Consider the following 19765-nt stretch of genomic DNA (forward strand, 5'->3'; position numbering starts at 1 on the left):
ATGGAAGAATAACAACAGCAAGCTGGAGGAGTACTCAATGTGATATTCTGCCAAACAAACAGAAGTGCTGCTGCCGCCCTGAACTTTGTCATATGGTACTCACTTCTGTAAATACAGGCTGCCAGTTGAGAATACCCCTTTCCCCTATCCTTTACAACTGACTTCATGTTGAGGTCAGAAAGTAGAGTATTAGTGCTATTCAGCTCAGAGATGCGTAAGCATTTCTTTTCTCTCTGCACTCTTCTGCAAGCATAGCCCTCAACTAAGTTGAGATAAATGAGGAGTCCCAGCAGCTACCACAAGAGATTGAACATTTATTTCATCATAAAAGTCCAGCAGATAAAACTATATACAGCAATTCATGCACACTGTCCAATTACACAAACATTTAAAACCTGATTAAAACACAGTCTGCACAACAGTGGGACAGCAGGGCAAAGTTTTAGTTTAGTGGGGGACATAGTCATGTTTATATTTTGGATGCTTGTTGTAGCCTACTCTCTCCCCAGCAATAAGGCTCTGGATCACCCACTCCTGCGAGACAACAGGCAGCCGTAAAGCTTCCGCACACTTCAAGACACCAGCTGGGCAGGAAAAATCAGTCACCACCACATCATAAACACCCAAAGCAATATCTGCACAGAAGGAAAGACAGGCAGCTGTCAGGCAAAAAAAAAAAGAAAGAGGATCTTCTCCACAGCTGAAGATCAATGTGTTTCACTACTATGAATCCCTCTTCCACGTCCTCTCATTCCTAGCTCATGAATTCTCTTTGTAAAAGTTAAGACATGCTCTACACCAACACAGCACTTTGCAAGTAAAAGATTCCCCCTAGTCCAGATCAAAATTAACAGAAAACCAGTAGCCAACATGACAGGCAAGACTAGATAAACAAGTCCTGACCTCAGGCTGGGAGTAATAGGGTCTACATCCCAGAGGGAGAGACAGTTGAGTTCAGAAGGACAAGGAAGCACAATTTCAGTGGCCTACAGAAGGCCCAGAAGCAACTCTTGCCTTTTTCTCCCTTTCAACACAGGCTGGAAGGTGACGGCTTGTGTCCTCAATTGCTGCAGCACCTCCTTCTCTGGAAGGTAGGTCTTTCAGATGTAATCTTCTAGATTACATTCAAGCAGAGAGCTAGTGTCTGCACTTTGCCTTCCTTTATGCTTACAGATAAACTTGTAAGCCATCTTAGATGGTTTTAAACCATACTAGAGATCACAGTGGCATGGGATTCCCAACTACTAGGCCTGAGAAACTGGCCAATGAATACCTTTGCTGTGAGCATTTGAGCAATGCTGTTTAACAGATGCTGCTCCCCCTGTCATGAGGATTTCAGACCACAGATGCAGGAAGTTCTGCTGCTGGTCTGACACCAGGAGAATCTTCAGGTTATGGAATGGGTTTTCTCGCGGGTGCCTAAGAATAAAGAAAAGAAATACAGACTGCTAAGAATTATCAAGTAGTCTGAGACTTGATTTCAGGACCATTACCTACTTCTAGTCACCTGATCAGCTCCCATATTGGTTCTTTGACTATCTTGCATACAACGACCTGCTCTCTTACCAGCCTTCCCGAAATACTTGGAACAACTGCACTCTGTTTACAGACAGTAAAACAGAGCTAGACAACATTGGTGGGGTGTGTGTGCAACAGCCTAAATCCAAAATCAGGCTAAGCTCCTCATTAATCCTGAACCACCTTTTCTGTGCATATCCAAAATGCCTTTGCTTTGACAGGGCTGAGCGGGCAGGCATCAGTCCCCTGCCCAAAAGACCACAGAGATTTACAAGCAGCTTTTGTCTGCCCCTCACCTTGCCTGAGGAGTCTGAACTGACAATTGTTCTCTCAGAACAGACCTACTGGATTACACTCCGTAGAAAATGCAGAAGCTGGCTTCAAAACATACCAAAGGAAAAGGAAACTGCAGTAGTATTATTCTTCTTTATCCATTTCTGAGCAATTAGAGAAGTCAGCCAAGTTTGTGGGAAGCCTTTCCTGAATTCTGTCTTCCTCATGAGGAGACTGACACCCTTCTCGCTTCCCAGGAGGCTGTCTTTTTTGTGTATGTGGCACCCAAACGTACCTTGGCATTAGAGGTCACTGTAAATCCCAAGAAAAGAGATGGAACTGCTGTTCCTATATGGAAGGTAAAGCATGAGAAGCAGTACTTCGGACACCTTCAGTACTTGGTAATATTCAACAGCGTCCAAAGCATAACAATTCTCTCTGATTAAATCCTCTGTCTGTGGACTCAGATCATGGTTATTTGGCACTTACCATTCTAGCAACTTTTGCTCCTGGAGGCTATAACCAGCTGGCAAAAGGTAATTCCGATAATTTTGAAGCTGGTTAGCATGACAGCTATCATGGACCCAGATATGAGACACACAAGGGATTCCTCCGGCAAGGCACAGCAAGTATTTCCGAGTTCGACAATGCTGGTCCGCAATTAAAAGACACTGATATGCTGCATTACACTTCAGGGGAGATAAAAAGACATGTAAATAGGGGACAGCGCTTGCAAAAAACCCCAGAAGTTATCCTGCTGCTGAACACTTTAAAGAAAACAACTGAAATCCTGATTTTCACAGCCATATTATGTGAAAGGTAAATTAGATAAACAGAATCTGAAATCAGGGCTACCTAGAATAATCACTTATTCCAAGTTATGCAGTTCACAAGCAAAAACTCTGCCTAGCGGTTTTTGTATCATAACTATCTCTTCCAGGTCAAAGGATAAGATTGATCTTTTAGTTTGAGACTGTCACTAGAGAAGACTCTGCTTCCTCAGGCAAGATATTCCAAGAACAATTTACCCTATTAAAAATCTAAACTGAAATAAAAGTGACACTAAACAAAACTGCTTGTCCAAGTAGGTCTGGTACGCGAAGAGCTCTACCTCTGAGTGTTCTGAGGCACAGACCCGTGATGAGACCACATCTGGAGTACTGCATCGACTCCTAAGTTCCACAGTACAACAAAACACAAGACATACTGGAGCAAGTCCAGACAAGGGCCACTAAGATACCTAGGTATTGGAGGATGTGACATACGAGAAGAGGCTGAGAGAACTGAGCTTGTTTAAGCTCAAGAAGGAACAGCTTGGGTGGTCTTAGCAATGAATATTCGTGACTGATACGAGGGTGTACAAAGATGAAGCCAGACTCTTCTTGATGTTATCTACTAAAAGGACAAAAATCAACAGGTACAAATTGAAATACAGGAAATTCCTTTTTTTTTTTTTTTTTTTTTTTTTTTTTTTTTAAATTTGGGGGTGGTCAAACACAGGATCAAGCTGCCCAGAGAGGTTGTGGATTTTCCATCCTTGAGGGTACTCAAAACTCGACAAGGACCTAAGCAATTGCCTTTATTTGATCCTGTTTTCAGCAGGGTTTTGGACCAGATGAGCTACAGAAATTCCTTCCAATCTCAACTATTCCGTGACTATCATTCTAGATTAGTAAGTGAGCTCTTACCTGGGTTTCATTGAAGTCTTCCAGGATATAGCCAGCTCCCGCTCTCAGCTGCTGTGCTATGTAATGTTTGTCATATGGAGTCATCTCTAAAAATTCTACAGCAGAAACAGAAAGTTCACTTTTTGGCTATAATCTATCTGCTTATATCCATACACTCCTCAACCTACAGAGCCCTCATCCACTCCAGTAAGGGACCCTACACATTCTCTCAAGAATATATAGAGAAAACATTTGGAAGAGTCACAAAAAATAAAGGCAGCAGAAAGGGAAGCAAAGCACTGGCCAAACTAGCGCAGTGAACACCTTGCCCCTTTTTTAATGCTGCAGTTCACTGCACGAAATGTGACCCTAGCAAAGGCAAACCGAAGCAACTCATTCATGCCTTCAGGTTCTGTGTTTCAAAGTGCTATGCCTTAGCTCTCAGAACCTTCCTTCTCCTATTATACTATTCTGACACTGCTGATCTCGCTAATTTTCACACCTTTCATAACTTGCTGAACAGCCCTACGATCATCATTGAGGTTTACCACATTTCAGGCTGTAGATTCTCTAAAACAAAGACTGAGTTTTACATCCCTTCTGCAAAGGATTAAAGAGCAAATGAGTACAACAAGCACTCACACAAATGCCTGATCAGACAGCATCCAGTGTTTTCCCTAAAGCCATAGCATTCCACTTGGAAATGCAGTGGGCAAGATTTGCCTCACCTTCTTCCTCCTCACTACTCCCTGTGGGACCATCCGATGGCTTCTGGTGATTGACCAATTTGTCACTGGGTGTTGCCATGGTGAGGAGAAAGGCATAGCCCAAAAAGAGGGTTTTATTGTTGGGCAAGGGTCCATGATGGTCCTCCAGTACTGGGGGATCTACAGCATCTACACCTTCACAGGTGCTTACAAACTCTCCAGCTCTCACAGCCCCTGCAGAGAGACAGAAGCACCGTGAATCTCAAAAGTCAGGTTCATCACAAAGACCCTGTGTAAGATTTGGGATACGTTCAACTTCAGTTATTTTACTGGAAGAGACAGAGGGAGGCAGGATTGGGTTAGGATTACACTAGGATAGGTAGGGATCTTCTACTCTTCTGGTTGCAAAGTATCTTCAAACCAAAACCTGAATGACTAATGGCACAATGCTCACCAGTCTATCAACATCCTGAAACAAGGGTCTCTTTAACAGCTAGGTATTTCAGGACTGAGTAAACAGGTAAGAAAATAGATAGGAAAGGAGAGAGGCAAATCACAACATTAAGGTCAGAACATTTCTAAAAGGCAGAACTGAAAAGATGGCAGGTAAGTGCTCAGACTATGCTAAAAATATCTCTGGCTGATGAATGCATCCAGGGAGAATCAGTCTCAAATTCTGCAGGGCAAACAAGCAATCTGATCTGCTTTTTGTTTATGGGAAAGATCAATTACAGAAATACCAGGAAGGGAAAAAAATAGCTGAATGTAAATTTAAGAGCAGAAAATAAGGTTCTCACCAGGCTTTATTATTGCTGACTTGCGGCCACGTTTTGCTGGGGATCTTTCATCTTCAGAAGCAACGAGTTTCCTTTTCCCAGATAGTGTGCCTGGTGGGATACGTGGACTCTCCTGCCCTTTACGAGTGGGAGTTGTGCTGCTACTGGAAGTGCTGGGAGAACCAAGGTTACTACGTCGTTTCCGCTTCCCCTCCACAAGATTATCTGTAATATAGTATGCAGAGATTAATCACTGACTGTCACCTCACTCCACAAGCTTTCACCCTACCTATCTGTACACAGGTGGCTAAACTTACTAGTACCTAGAAGGTACACACTACCACCCTCTGACAGAGAAGAGCAAGAAAAAGATACCTCGCTTGTCTATCTTTCTTCTCCAGCCCTGTACCCTGCCTGTCTCTTTTCCTCCCAGTACTGCTGAAGAGTTTGTATCATAGCAGTCATCCTCCAAGTATAAATGAGTACAGCAAGCATCGATGTCCTAGAAGCAGGCCACTCTCCACAAGCCAGTCAATACCACTAAGTCTCTGAGCAAGACACAAAACAATATAATGGGATCTTTGAGATCCTTTTAAAGTACCAAAAGCATTGCCGAATACCCAGAAAGAGTTAAAGCAGTGGTAACTCAGATCAGGAACTAGAAGCATCTCAAAGGCACAAGACGCAGACCATCATAGCCAGCAGCTCAACCCCACCTCCCCTTACCGAGACTGATGTCAGCTGCTTTGGTCAGAGGGGTGACAGGTTCATAAGGACCTAGCCCGAACTGCTCCCGGAGCTTATTTCCTTGTTCCAGAGACAGGATAACTGCCATTCGTTTGTACCACTTCCTCTGGCCTTCCTTTTCAATGCAATAGTATAGCTCTCCAGACTCCTTCCGGTGTCCCTTCACCACACCTGACAAGACAGCAAGTAACACTCATTAACCAACTACACCCAGGCTTCTCCTCCTCAACAATCACCCATTTCCCATTGCATTCAGCAACTCAGAAAACCCAAGGATGGAGCTCAATCACTGCTCTTACCAGCACTAAAGTACTCATCCTCTGAGAGTGCAGTCACCTCGGTCTCCAGTGGGATAGGATCACAGAGTAAAATATCTTTTCCTAGCACATCACATTCATATCCATCATCAAAGAGCAGCTTGTATTTCCCTGCCCCAACATCTTGGGTAATCATCCCGGAATAGAAGTATCCGTTTGAGGACCACTTTGCTACAACTCTGAGTCCCACAAAGCTGCTCCCTGAGGATGAGTCTGCACAGTCTGAAGGACAAGTCACCACTTGTAATGGGATTTCTGGAGAGTCACTTCGACGTAAGGCACAGAAGCCGGAAGTGTCAGATTTCTCCCCTCCATCTGGCAGGCAAACTGAACGAGTGAATGATTTCTCCTCAGGCAGTGCTGTAGCTGAGATATCCTCCACACCTGGCAGTCCAGCTAAATCTCTGTATAAAAGAGAAAAAGAGTCCCAGAAGGGAAGAAAAAAAAAAAAAAAAAGAAAAAAAAAAAAAGAGAAAAGCACTCCCAGAAGGATCAGGAAAAACAGTTACTAAACAAAGAATACTTGGGCAAGATGGAGATGCTTGCACCTGCTACATGCTATCACCAAAATCTAGCTCCTGAAATGTTCAGTACTCCTTTTCCTCCATCACATTAAGACAGCAGCTCTCCATTCTCTTCCGTGGCAATAAATTACAGTCTCCTTTTTGCACGGTACCTTGTTCCTGTTGTTCGAGACGGTGGGCGGCCTCTTCTTCCTCGCCCACGAGGTGTCACAGGTGCTCTGCCACCCAGACGAGTGCCAGGCATAGAGTCCTCCTCTTCCTCACAAGGTAGTGCTCCTGTCTGGCTCACTTTGAGCGGAGATGCTGGCTGACCAGCTCCTTTCCTAGGGCTAAAGAATTTGAGTTAACTGTTCTGAAAAGAGAAGCCAGCTCATTAGGACCCCCCTATTCTCTCCGTGATCTCACAACCAGTCAAGAAGTTTGCCTCATCACTGCTAAACAGACAAGATCTTAGGCAAAGCAATGCCTCACAAGAAAACAAATTACTCCTTTAGGAAGAACAGATGTGGAAGCAAAGACTATCTCCTTATTTCTGTTCATTAAGTCAGACCCTTCCCAGAAAATCCTCGGTTTGGGGTCTACCCTGCTTCATACTCCACCCAAGTCAGCTGTTCACTTCTGCAAAATATCTGTTCTTCCCTTCCCAAGGTTCTGCACATACCTTAATTTTCCTAAGATGCCTCTGCCAATGGGTAAAGCAAACTCTCCAGTTTCTGTCCCACACACTTTCCCTTTGACAGCTCCAGTTCCTCGCCCTGAGCTGCTGCTGCTGCTGTGTGTGGCAAAGTGACCACTGCTTGCTCCACTGGATGTACGGTGGAGGCTTGAGGCCTTAGATGAGAAGGAGCTGACATCACCAAGGTCCCCTGAGGTCAGTGATGAGCCCACTGCAGTTCTAGAGGAGGATGTGTCAGTCTCACACTCCTGGCACTCCACTACAGGCTCCTCAGTTTCCTTAAGAGAAAAGAAAAAAAAAAAGAGGTTCATCAAAGGTGACACACTTGCTCTCTACAATCACCAGTCAAAAGCACAGACAATTTGAGACCACATTCATGAAACTGAAGATAGTCATGAAGATTTGAGTCTGGACTGGTCATCAGTAGACAGAGTGTCTCTCACTATAGGCCTGCAGCTGCTCTACACTAAGAAGCCGTATTAAGAAGTCAGTTAACAGGACGGAACTTGGTTGGTATCAAGTTAGTCTGACTTTGAATAATTGCCACCTTTCAAGAGTGCAACAAATATATGAAATACTAGTAGCCTTTGGTTACTAATAAGCCAAGATCAGTTTCAGACAGCTGGTCATTTGGAGCCATTAAAGTTTTATGGATATAGAAATATGTATCTACAAAATAGTGTTATCAAATGTTGGTAGATAAACTGGAAATGGTTACAAGATCACAATTACACAACCTACGTAAGCACATTTCAGGAAACTCGATTCTCTATTTTAATGTTACTGTAAGCAATTTAATGTATAGCATCAGGTGTGAAAGTATAAGCTTTGCACTGAACTACTTTATCATTTTGTGTCATTACCCATTGTAACATCACAGCACAAGACTATTATGTTGTTTACCTTTATAGCAGAACAGCAGTAACATTTTATTGCTAGCAGGCTGATACGATTACTGTGCGCATCAAATCAGCATTTGTCAGCTATCTTTTGAGATTCCCTAAAGATCTTCTGATTAATGAATGGACATACACCAACACAAGTGTACTAACAATAGGCATGTTTGGTTTTAAGTTGCTTTTTGTAGACCTCTTATAGAACCTGGTCCACAGGGCTCAGAAGAGTGCGGTTAAAAATGACACTGAGCTGCAAAACAGGCTGAACTACTTTCCATCATTCACTTTTACAGACAGAAGTGATTTCTTTCTAATACAATTTCTGCCCATTCTGAAATCTCTCTCTATTCTGACAAATACCCAAGAATTTTAAAACGGTTAGATGTACGTAGTAAAGTCTTTTTTTTCTTCCCAAAGAACTGAACAAAAGTCAGTGTGTCTTCAGAATACAGCAATGGGCATGAAATACACCAGCAACAAATACACAGCTTTTGCCATGCACTAAACGGTCTACATGTTTGCTCGTGAAGGAAAGTTTGTCATCACAGCACGCTGACTTGTTCACTCAACTCGTTTTCTGCAGTCACAACACGTTCTCATTTTAATTAATTTTATTTTTCAGCCAACATATCATTACATTTGGCCTTGAAAACAGGAGCTTACCTCAACTACCTTTCGTTCCACCTCTGCACCATTTAGATAGTAAACATCTGTTATAACACGCGTAACAACAGTGCGCACTTCTCGAATCGTTCTCATGTGGCGATGCTGAACTCGGCCTTTGGGTGGGTGAGGAAGGTTAAACTCCTCCTCTCCCTGTAATAAACAGGACAAATTAAAAATAAAACAGACCACAGTGAAAAGCAAGTAATTGCAGGGTAGAGCTATCTCTGCAATACAGTTTTCTCGTACCATGTTCAAGTACTGAGGTAGGAAACCTTTCAGCATCTTGTTACAAATCAGATGCAACACAAGAGACACTGAACAGGGAAGAACCGAACACGTTTTGTTGACTTGCTGATGGGTAGAAGGGAAATCGTAGCTGTCCAAGAAGGAAATGGCAAATTTGCTTGGTGTGGCTTCTGATACTCTTTCATTCAGCGGACTCTCAGACATATCACATCAATGTCACACTGCATATTTATGACTCTGTTAATCTCCTCTTTCCCAGAGGACATGCTATTCTCAACTCGATTTTAGAAAAAGTAACTTTTCTAGTCTGTGTTCACAAGAAAATATACGAGCTGTAACTGCAAAGTGGTGATTTTTCTTGAGTCTGCAATACTTTCTGAAATACTAATTTGACATTATTCATCTTGTTAGAACATTTCTCTGGAGGAGCTCCCCCCCTTGTGTGTTTATCCACTGACATTGGATGGAGTATCAGAACAACTGTCAGAAGCTGGTTGGTGCAAAAGAGAAGACATCAAACCCTTCCTTCAATATTCCATGAAACTCCCATCTCCATCCAACAAGAAGTGATTTTTTTTTTTTTTTTACAGTGTTAACTACATCTGGACACAAAAAAAACCACTCCAAAACACATACACACACATACAAACAAACAAAACAACAACAATCAACAAACCAACCTTGTAATATTTTTACAGAAAATAAATATGGAGACATTTAATTCCCAAACTTACGCTGCCTATTGAGTATTGCTACCTTAGCAGTTGTGTATAGTCAATAGAGGAAAGTTTACAACATTCACATTTTAAGGTGGTCTTTTGGCTTTTTTTGACAGAGAACCTACTATAGTGAATTTACTAGCTGAAGGGATACTTTATTGTTCTAAAGCAGTAAAATTTAATACAGGCAGACTTCATCCCACCTGACTGTGCAGAGAATCCATGTCCTCTCCAGAGGCGTTCACAAGCTTTTCCCCACTCTCCTCAGTTTGGACATCTGCATCTTGTCGCCCAGGTCTCTGCCCAGACATACTGGTTCCCACTTCCACCTGACTACAGATTTCTTCTGACGTTTGTGTTGCTCTTGTAACAGTTGTTGGGGTAAAAAGACAGTCTGCTGTAGTTTGAATCCCTTTATTCTTGGTGTTTGCCCATCTCTCTTGGCTTTCATCAATTTTAACAGCCTTACTTGGTTTCTCCTGCATTCTCCTCCCTTCTCCTGTCTGGGTGCTTACAATACCCGTCTCCACAGACTCCCCATCCTCTGCTCCAGAAGGCTGCTGATGGCAGTTGTTCTGCATCCTCTGAGGAATTAGGACATGTCCACCGCTGTCATCTGTCTTCTGTTGCTGGTACTGCCAATCACCGGGATTTTTATATAATTCAGCATCTTCTTGCATGCCAGGAAAACTGAACAGATTGCCCCTGCAAACCAGTTACGTAGAAATCAAAATTATTTTTCGAAAAAGCAAGACAACCGATATGCTGCCATTCAAGTGAAAGCACTATAAACAAAGCCCCAGCAGCCATTCACTTGCTTCTTAAGATTGCACAGAACTCAGTGAGTCTCAAATTATAAAATAACCTTTCAACATGTCTCAATAGATTCACACGATAACAAGAAGAATAGCTGACAAGTGTAAAGAAGTAAGTGCTTTTCCAAACACTAATAAAGCAATCTATACTCCACACGTCAAGCACCAACTATGCAACGTGAGATACAAACGTACAGTATTTATTATACTTACCTTGTTGTCCCCAACCTTCTAAGTCACCCAAAGACAATGACTTAGTGCAATTTCTTTGATGTAGAAAATGCACAAGTGCATATAAATCCAACCAGGACTGGCAGGCAAAGACTGTGAGGAGTTACCTAAACGGAGAAGTGGAAAGACCATGACCTCTGGCCTCATCCTCTCGACGAACTTCACAGACACGACTAAACACAGATGATGCTTTCTGGGAGCTAGCAGTGCAGATTTAAAACAAACAAACAAACAAACAAAAAAAGCATCAGGGAGTGAGAAAATCCCCTATACAGCAAAAACAAGAGTTCTCTAGCCCCTTGGGAAAGCAACAACTGGTATTAAGCTTGTTGATCTATACAGTCACAGAATGAGTGAGATGGTCCGTCTCAAAGGTCAAGAAACAAGCTGCAATTGCATAAGCTTTTCTGTCATTTTTGCACCCTATCAGCCAAGAGCAATGTACTTATTCCAGAAAACGTAGTGTGGAAAACTGCAGCTCCATCAGGAGTTTCACCATCTACTACCTCTGCTACCTACCACGGGACACAATTAGACTATGGCTTAATTCTCAGGATTTTCATGACACCACAAAAATATGGGGAATGATAGTCCGAAAGAAGATCCCGGGAGATCAAGTTCAACCTATACCTACAAAGGCAACCCATTCTCAACCAGTGAGGAATGGCTGCCACTCATCTTCAGCACTGAAGCATGATTACCACCCAGCATGCAATCCTGTGACAGGATACTGAGTTCATTTCAAAGTTTTCTCACTGCTTCAAACCATTATACTGCACTCGGATGACTACAAGTCACTGTCTTCTCACTCACATTCTTATTAGTACGTACAAACCATACTCCCCATAAGCTAAAATCAAGCAATGCTAGGCATTAGATGTGAGGTGAGATAAGACAGATACATACAGATCAAAAGACCAAAGGAGTAACATGTTTTGATCAACATGTTAAACTGATTTCAGTATACTGGTGACCTGGTTATGTTTCTGTCAGCTTCAGAATTCCTCAGAGATTCTTTGCAGAAAATTGCACGTTAAGGAAAGAAAGCAGAAAACAAGTTTAAAATTTAAGAGGTGGATAGGACGAACTTGCATTCCAGACTGCACAGGACACGAATTTCTGCTTTGACTACAATCAGAAGGGAGCAAAATGCTGACATTAATAGGAAGCACAAAGCCTACAGGGAAAGAGCAGGTGGCACACCCACCTTGCCTATGTACTTAAAACCTGCTGTGAGAGCTAAAGAGGTAATGTTTACTGCTAAAAGCATTCCCTGCTTCTGTGTCTCTTTTTTTTTTTTTTCCCCTGCTGCTGGTAACAAGTAGAAAAAGGATCTACCCAGACCTTTATATTAATTCCACGCAGCAACAAATCCAGTTACCTGGCAGCAGCGCCATCAGCAGCAGAGGATCCATCTTTCCTGTCACTGGCTGGAGGCTCTGAAACAAGAAGGAAGGGAACCATGATTTCAGTGTCACCTGAACAGACAGCCCTGCCTCTTTCCAGCTCTTGACACTCATTGAAGAGAGAGGTTGAGTAATGCTGGACAAAGGGTACCCAGGCCTCCCCACGCAACTTCTCATCAGAAACCTGAGTTTCTACAAGTTTTAGACTATTAGACTGAATGTCACTGTTCTGATTAAAATGCTGTCAAACGTTTTTGTGCAGATTATACTTTTAAAATCTTTTCCCTCCCACTATAATCAAACTCTAGTTCCTATCCTGTGACGTTGCCACTATGTATCACAATTTTTAGTCTGCTGGAAATACCTGTCCTCACAACAGAGGCCTCTCCTCTCACTCCATCCTTGCTTAGAGCATTGCAGAAACAGAGAAACAAATTTAAGTGACACTGCCCAAAAAGGAAAAAAAAAAAAAATAAAAAAAAGAAAAAAAAAAGAGAAAGAGAAAAATTACAGATACTGTCTCGGGGAATGCCATGAAAAGGTTCTGTGTTAGGGCTGAGATCTAGTAGGACCTGTATGTTTTGAGGTTTCATCCTCTTACTTTCCAAGCTGAATGACAGGGACTCCTCACTCCCATCATTCACAGGAGTAACAAGGTTCATTCGCAGAGAGAGTTTTGCATCAGCCTCAGGAATCACACGAGAATCTGCCTTCTCACACACTTCTGACACATCTGCTGATACCATTGCACTTTCCACAGTGACGTTGTTGGTTCCCATTGTGCCCTCTGCTGTAACATCACTAGTTGCTATAGTGCTGTCTGGACAACTATCATCCACTGAAAATAGGAAAACAAAAAAAAAGTAAAACAAAAAAGTAGCCACTGTTATTCACACTGCTGGGGTTCAGGTCCCAGTTCTGTTTTGAAGATGCTTCACTGTATGCATTATTAGCAATAGCGTAGTAGTGGCAATTCCTATCTAGAGTTCTGAAGCATGAAAATTCTGTAGCACAGGTATCATCCTTAGCTTGCAACAGAAATTACCCAGGCAGAAATACACACCTGTGCCGGGTTTGCAGAACAGAGCCGTTCGGGTCAAACTCACCAATTGGTGTGCTGTGTCTTCTGGGTCCCATTTTAAGCTGGCCAGTAAGAGGTGGCGTTATGCTGGTCAAGGGCTGAATGGCATCTCCCTCCTTCGGCAAAGTAAAATGAAACAGGGTTCCTAAAAGACAGAGTGTGCCAGGACTAGTAATTTCAGGGGACTGCTTTGGTTCAAATACCAAAACCACAGGTTCACTATGAAGTGTAAATGGGAAAAAGCATAACCCTGGTGCTGTCCTGTAAAAAACCTCCCTGAACAGTTACTAGTTTCAGTACAGCTACTTTAACTGATCCACCTCACATTTTGCGTGGAAAATATCTCTTGGTGAAAATCTGGACTGTGGTCGACTTGATGCAGGTGTCCCTAGGTGCTAGATAAAAGTGGGACTAAATATCCTGACACAAATAGGACTTTTATAGAATGCAGCTTTGCTTCAGAAATACTCAGGATTTTCCACAGAAAAGGGAGATGAGGCTAGAAACAGAAATTAAGGTTAGGACAGAAGGGAATTGGCAGAGCTATATGTTGCCTGGATTAATAACCTGAAACTTATACAGAATGATGCTCTATCATCAAACAGCCCAGAACAAAGGTCAGCACATACATTTTAGATAGATAGCCACCTATGAGCCTGAACAATTACTAGCAGTCAGTTAAGGGTTGAATGAGGACAGCAGAAACTTGCATGAGAAGTAAGCTTTAAGAAAAGTAACAGCGCAGTTTCATAACCAGCTGCAGGCTGCCACCAGAAGGGCTGGCCCCGTCCTCCTGTCCTCTCCAGTTCTTCTACCCCTTCTTGTACAGTCTCCAGCACAAAGGGTCCGAAGGGTCTATTGGCTGAGACAGCCTATCCCATCAGGGAAACCATGCCTTGGTGGATTTACCATATGTGGATCTTGCAGGATTTAACACATAAAATACACCAAAAGCCTAGTAAAATGCTCTCTCCTTTTGCCTCACCTCATGCCATGTATTTTCAAACCTTCAACACCATATATCAGTAATTTTCTGTGAAATTTGGAAAGAATACAGCCTGCAGTATTTAGCAAAATATAATAACCCTTTCCTCCCCACACTGAAGTCAAGATAGGTTTTCATCACCTTTGTCACTATTCTTCCTTGTCCCTTTTCCTAAAACTAGATTTGTTATTTGGATTTCATTCAAGATATTACTTGAATAATGCAAGTCACAATTCACATAACTCCTGAAAAAACAATTTAAAAAAAAAAAACAAACTAAAACACCAAAACTAAACAGTATTGGGAAATCGTTAGTTAAGATCATGAGACCACAAATTCAAATTACTTAAATCCAAGAGCTAGCACTAGATATTCAGATACAACTTTTAGTTATAGTCAGATGCAGTGCATTGCTCTTCAGTTACACAGGATGCTGATATACAATTTACACAATTACCCTGTGGCAAAGGAAGCCACAAATACATGACAAAGACATAATCCCCTCACAGGAAAATTTCCAACCCATTTGAAAACCACCACCTGCCCTGCTGCCACAAGTTTTAAACATATAATTCAGCAATTGCAACATCCTTGAGATCAACCTAAGGACTTCAGTGCATGTTTGCAGTGGGTAGATATTTCATAGTGTAATGGTACTTACACTTTGTGAGTACACCACGTATCGAAACACCAACTAACATTCCTCACAAACAGCTTATAAATGCCTATCATATCATGACCTATAGCAGAACCGCAGTTACAAAGTGTTTTACTTAAAAACTGAAGTCTTTAGAGACTCCAGTGAACCTTGATTGATTGAGCTACGACAATCCCTTCTAGACTGCAAATCCACACTTAGCAGGCTAATAACAAATGATCAAAATAATTTATTAAATGATCAGCCTTTTAATAAAAGATAATCTAGCTACTAAACAAACAGACACTATTAGAGAAAACAAACAGGCTTTCACACTCACAAGACCTGAAAAAAAAAATGTGTATACCTGAAAGCTTAATCGTTTGCACATAACTGCATCAACTGTTGTAACAATGAAAAAGGTTATTCTCTCTACAAACTTTTCTTATGTCCTTAAAACCACCATCCTGTAACATTTCTTTTTATCTTTCGTCATTAAAACATTGCATCTTTCTTTGGTCTGCTTTGTCTCACTCAAGTTTGCTAATGCCACAGTATAAAAAAAATTCATTTGTTTGGGTAGCACTTTCACAGGGATAGCTGGATGTTCCTAGCAGAGTACAAATGGCAACTACCAGCACAGCACAAAACCGCACCCTTATAATGGAAGAAGACAAAGGAATCTCCTAACTCCGCATCAAATTAAGTCAAGCAGAGCTCTCATCCTCTTCTATTCTAGATGAAAAGGTAAGTCCCACCACCTTTTCTGCATACTGTGATGCTTCTTGCACACTACTACTACATGGATGGCCAGCCTGCAGAAATTAAGCATTTCAAGCACAGCTCCCTCTGCTCTAGTTCTCTCCTACCCAACACCTCTACAAGAATGTGGCAGATCTACTGAGGCTCTCAGTCACATGAAGATCTACAGAGAAGGCTAGTAGTAGTGGATGGTCACTCTGCTTTCTGTGCATAAAGAAGGGAGAGAAAAAAGAAACAAAATCATTACCCCAAAGAACCCCATGCCTTTCTATTCAAGAAGTTTTGCTTTCTCTTTCAAAAAGCACTTTCTTAGCTCTAGTCTTAACTCCTTAGCACACTATTTAATAGACAGGACAAAAGCTTGATCATATACATTCGTCTTCACCGGTAATTCATATCTAGCTGTGATACGTCAAACAGATCCCATCAGAAAATAACACACAACTTTACTTCCAGAAGTCTTCCAGATTAAGAATCATCACTCTAGCCAGGCATGAGGCAATGTTAAAAAGATTTAAGAGCTTGACAACAAAAAAAACTTCATTATTTTAATAAAAACACTAACAACCTATTTAACCTCGTATGCTTAAACTTTATGATAACAGTTAACTGAACTGCTTATCTGTTTCTTCTTTATTTTATATTACCAGTAAAAAGATAACTTAATGAATAAGGTTTTGTATGTACAAAATTGTACAATCTAGAAAAAACATTTCACAGACAACCACAACATCTATAAATTCCATAGAGTTCTAAAAACAGAGTTCAAGGAGCAAATTTATTTTCCGTATCCCTATTTTCGAACATGTTCTAGCCTCGAGCATTTTTAGTAGAGTAACTAATCAGTTAATATCTTATTCAAGGCAACCTCAAAACCAAAAAGACACCCCCCAAACCTCACCATCCAGTTTCTACTCCTGCTTCTTGAACTCTTCTCCATGACCCTTCTAGTCCTCACCCAAAATTGGTGCTTACTGATACAGGCTTCATAATCTGTTGATAAGGGATTAGACTCCTGCTGGAAATAACTATTATGAGAATGAAGCTGCTTTAAGAGAAGAGGGATGCTCTGAAGCTCTGCACACCTTAAGGACTGAGTAATGGCAAGAGAACAAAATTCCACTCTACATCTTTTCTACCACGCTTCATGAGTCTGAAGACAGCACTGAACTCTCTCCTAACACCGATCAGCTTTTTAGTGTAACACAAATGCGCAAAGCACAACCACCAGTATTAATTTATGTGTTAATCTTCTCCAAACAGTGGCTTATTGTTCTTTTCTGAAAGTAAATCCAGAGAAGTGTGATGTGTTTAAGTTGCATTCAGATTTATCTAAGAAAAAAACATTTCAAGTACAATATAACAAGGGAAGTGTTACATCAAGTTAAATGCAATTTTGTTAACACTCTCTTAAAAAGGAAGTTTTGGATTGTCAACATTGTGAAAGACCATACTGAAGTGGAACATAACACTAAACACTGTTATGTAACTACAGCTACTCACCTTTATTTTATCATTATTTCAGCAGTGTACTGCCAAACATATAATTTTGTGTAATAAAACCTATACTGTTCTTAATTTTGAAGACTAGTACTGTTCTCTTGGCTACGCCAAATTGTCTTAAGAAACATGCAGTCCCAGCATACCAAATGCCTTGGACTTGTTCACAGAAAAGTTAATTTGAGATCACAAAATGCAATGTAATCTGAATACCTTTGAACTTCCTGACCAGTATTTTGAACAGATCCCCTCAAAGCATTATTTTCTATATAATAAAGCTTTTATTCTTTGACGTAAAATTAAGAATACTGCATCTAAAAACTCATCATTCAACTTCATGTTAAATAACATTTGAGCTCCTGCAGTCTTTGCACTTTCCTAATAGAGTTAATAGAAAAGATTTGCTGATACTAATATCAAGTTCCTTTCACCCAGTATATAATTTAAGCTGCCAAACTTCTTTCTGCAGGAAGCTTTGAAGGCTAGAAGTTTACAGAGGTTCAAAAAAAAAAAAAAAACAAACAAAAAAAAACCCCCCCACACACAAAAAAACAACCAACCAACCAACACCACTCACAACACACACAGAAATTCCATGGTGGGGAAGAAAAACACACCTATCCAGGATATTAAAACCAAAGACATTACTTCAGATTCAAAATGTTGCTAAACCATACTTTTCTTGATGATGAACAAGACTTCTTCAGAAGTATATCCCCACTGCATTTCTGCCCTTATATTCATCCATGCGCACCTCCTGTTCAGACCTGGGGACACTTGTATACCCAGCTAGGTTGATGCAGTATAACTGTTCTTCTGACTGTTTTAGAATCCAAATTCACAGAGACCATGATTTTCAGTCTTTAATTTAGAGTTATCAGAAAGGCACAATGACCTATTGCAAGCCACTGAACAGGAAAGACTGAAAAAACCCCGCGCCAATGACAACAACAAGCAGCCATTAAATGGCAACAGAATAATCTTGCACTAAGAAGCTGGTCTTCTTGGTCCACAGAATATCTCAAACTCTGGTGATTCAGAGTTTGTGTGCAGCCTCCAAAACCTGTGTCCTGGTTTGGGCTGGAACAGAGTTAATGTTTCTTCTTAGTAGCTAGAATAGTGCTGTGTTTTGGATTCAGCATGGGGTTTGGTATGAGAAGAATGCTAATAGCACACTGATGTTTTCCATTGTCGCTGAGATTTCAAGGACTCTCTAACCACCCATATCCTGCCCCTTCGAAGGTGCACAAGAAGCAGGGAGGGAACATGGCCAGAGCACCAGACCCAAATTGGCCAATGAAATATTCCGTATCATGTAACATCAGGATCGCTATATAGAGGAGGGGCGGCCAGGAAGGAGCTCTCTCTCGCTTCTGGGATTGCAATTGCGGGATCTTGGTATTTTGGGATCTCTAGCCAGGAACAGGCTGGGCATTGGTCAGTGAGTGGTGAGCAATTGCATTGTGCATTGACTGTTTGTATTTTCTATTATTGTCACTGTTTTATTTTATTACCATTATTAAACTGTTTTTATCTCAACCTGCAAGTCTCCCTTTACCCCTCCAATTCCCTCCCCCATTCCCAGGTGGGTGAGGGTGGGCAAGCAGCTGTATGATGTTTGGCTGTCAACCAGGTTCAAACCACAACAAAACCTGTCACTGAAGAGTTTTTTTTTTCCTCATGTAATTTGAAAAATACAGCATGATTCATTTTTATCACTTATAAACAATATTCAAAGCCTTCCCTAAATATGATTAGAGAGGCAGCCTCCAAACTTTAGATAAGGTGTTGCTAAGACACATCTAAATACCACAAAGTACGAACTTAAATCTGAAATTGATGACACTACTGTCTTGATTGACAAAACAACCCTTCGCATTGCCTCCTGCCTGGCACTTGCTTAGCACCTGTTCCCCACGCCAACAAAGGCTCTTCTGTCAGAGAATGCACTAATTAAAAAAAAAAAAAAAAATAATAATAATCACTGAATTTCTGGCCAACTGAATTATTCTACTTTCACATTCAGCAACAAAGCAGTTTGCTATAACATTCCGTAAGAAAGTGATTGTCACTAGTTATGGGATGTTAAAGAATGCAAAACCAAAAATCTCCCCAACACCTGACTGGTCTTACTGCATTCAGAAGAATGGGTGCAAAAGTTACAATTAAATTGCTATGACAGCTGACACATTAAGCAGTGCTCAACAATACAGATTAATTCATATGACATTAATGGGGAAGTGGAGCTTTTAAATATAAACAAATAAAATATCAGAACCCCTAAAACATACAAATTTTTACATGACTAAATGTACACATGGCTCAAAATAAAGTAACCACTGCAAAAGTTCTCAGATGTCAGTGTTAAAGTGCTGTGGCCACAATGTTCCATACACCTTGAAAATAACTGGAGCTTTGTTTTGTTTTAAAATAGGTCAACGGAAAGTCTAGCTTGAGAACTGTTATTATCTTTTGCTGTAAGTCTCTCCAAAACCAATGACCTGCATCTCTTTTCCACACCTCACTGTAATTTAACTCCAACAGGTATCAATATTTGCCCGTCATTCTTATCTTACAATGAAAGATACTATCTTTATCCTATTTTTGAGTATCTTG

At 41.1% G+C, this 19765-nt stretch overlaps 1 protein-coding gene across 5 annotated transcripts in view; it reads right to left on the minus strand.

The window, feature by feature from the left end:
* Positions 1-294: 294 nt before the first annotated feature.
* Positions 295-19765, minus strand: part of TP53BP1 (tumor protein p53 binding protein 1) — a 35123-nt gene continuing 15652 nt past the window's right edge. For 4 of the 5 annotated variants that reach the window (XM_042803884.1, XM_042803883.1, XM_042803881.1 and 1 more), the window contains 16 exons: positions 13291-13410; positions 12786-13022; positions 12160-12217; positions 10886-10978; positions 9936-10437; positions 8765-8917; positions 7191-7483; positions 6682-6858; positions 5988-6409; positions 5668-5859; positions 4963-5166; positions 4187-4399; positions 3480-3574; positions 2281-2480; positions 1274-1419; positions 295-635 (listed from right to left, as the gene is read on the minus strand). In XM_042803884.1, coding sequence (XP_042659818.1) covers positions 448-635; positions 1274-1419; positions 2281-2480; positions 3480-3574; positions 4187-4399; positions 4963-5166; positions 5668-5859; positions 5988-6409; positions 6682-6858; positions 7191-7483; positions 8765-8917; positions 9936-10437; positions 10886-10978; positions 12160-12217; positions 12786-13022; positions 13291-13410 — 3293 coding nt within the window. In that variant the 3' untranslated portion in view covers positions 295-447. Of the gene's footprint in view, positions 636-1273; positions 1420-1909; positions 2104-2280; positions 2481-3479; positions 3575-4186; positions 4400-4962; positions 5167-5667; positions 5860-5987; positions 6410-6681; positions 6859-7190; positions 7484-8764; positions 8918-9935; positions 10438-10885; positions 10979-12159; positions 12218-12785; positions 13023-13290; positions 13411-19765 lie in introns of those variants that run through there. The other variant, XR_006166590.1, reaches the window with a different exon arrangement.

This window comes from Tyto alba, unplaced genomic scaffold, assembly GCF_018691265.1.
Source record: "Tyto alba isolate M040663 unplaced genomic scaffold, T.alba_DEE_v4.0 Super-Scaffold_41, whole genome shotgun sequence".
NCBI classification, from domain to species: Eukaryota; Metazoa; Chordata; class Aves; order Strigiformes; family Tytonidae; genus Tyto; species Tyto alba.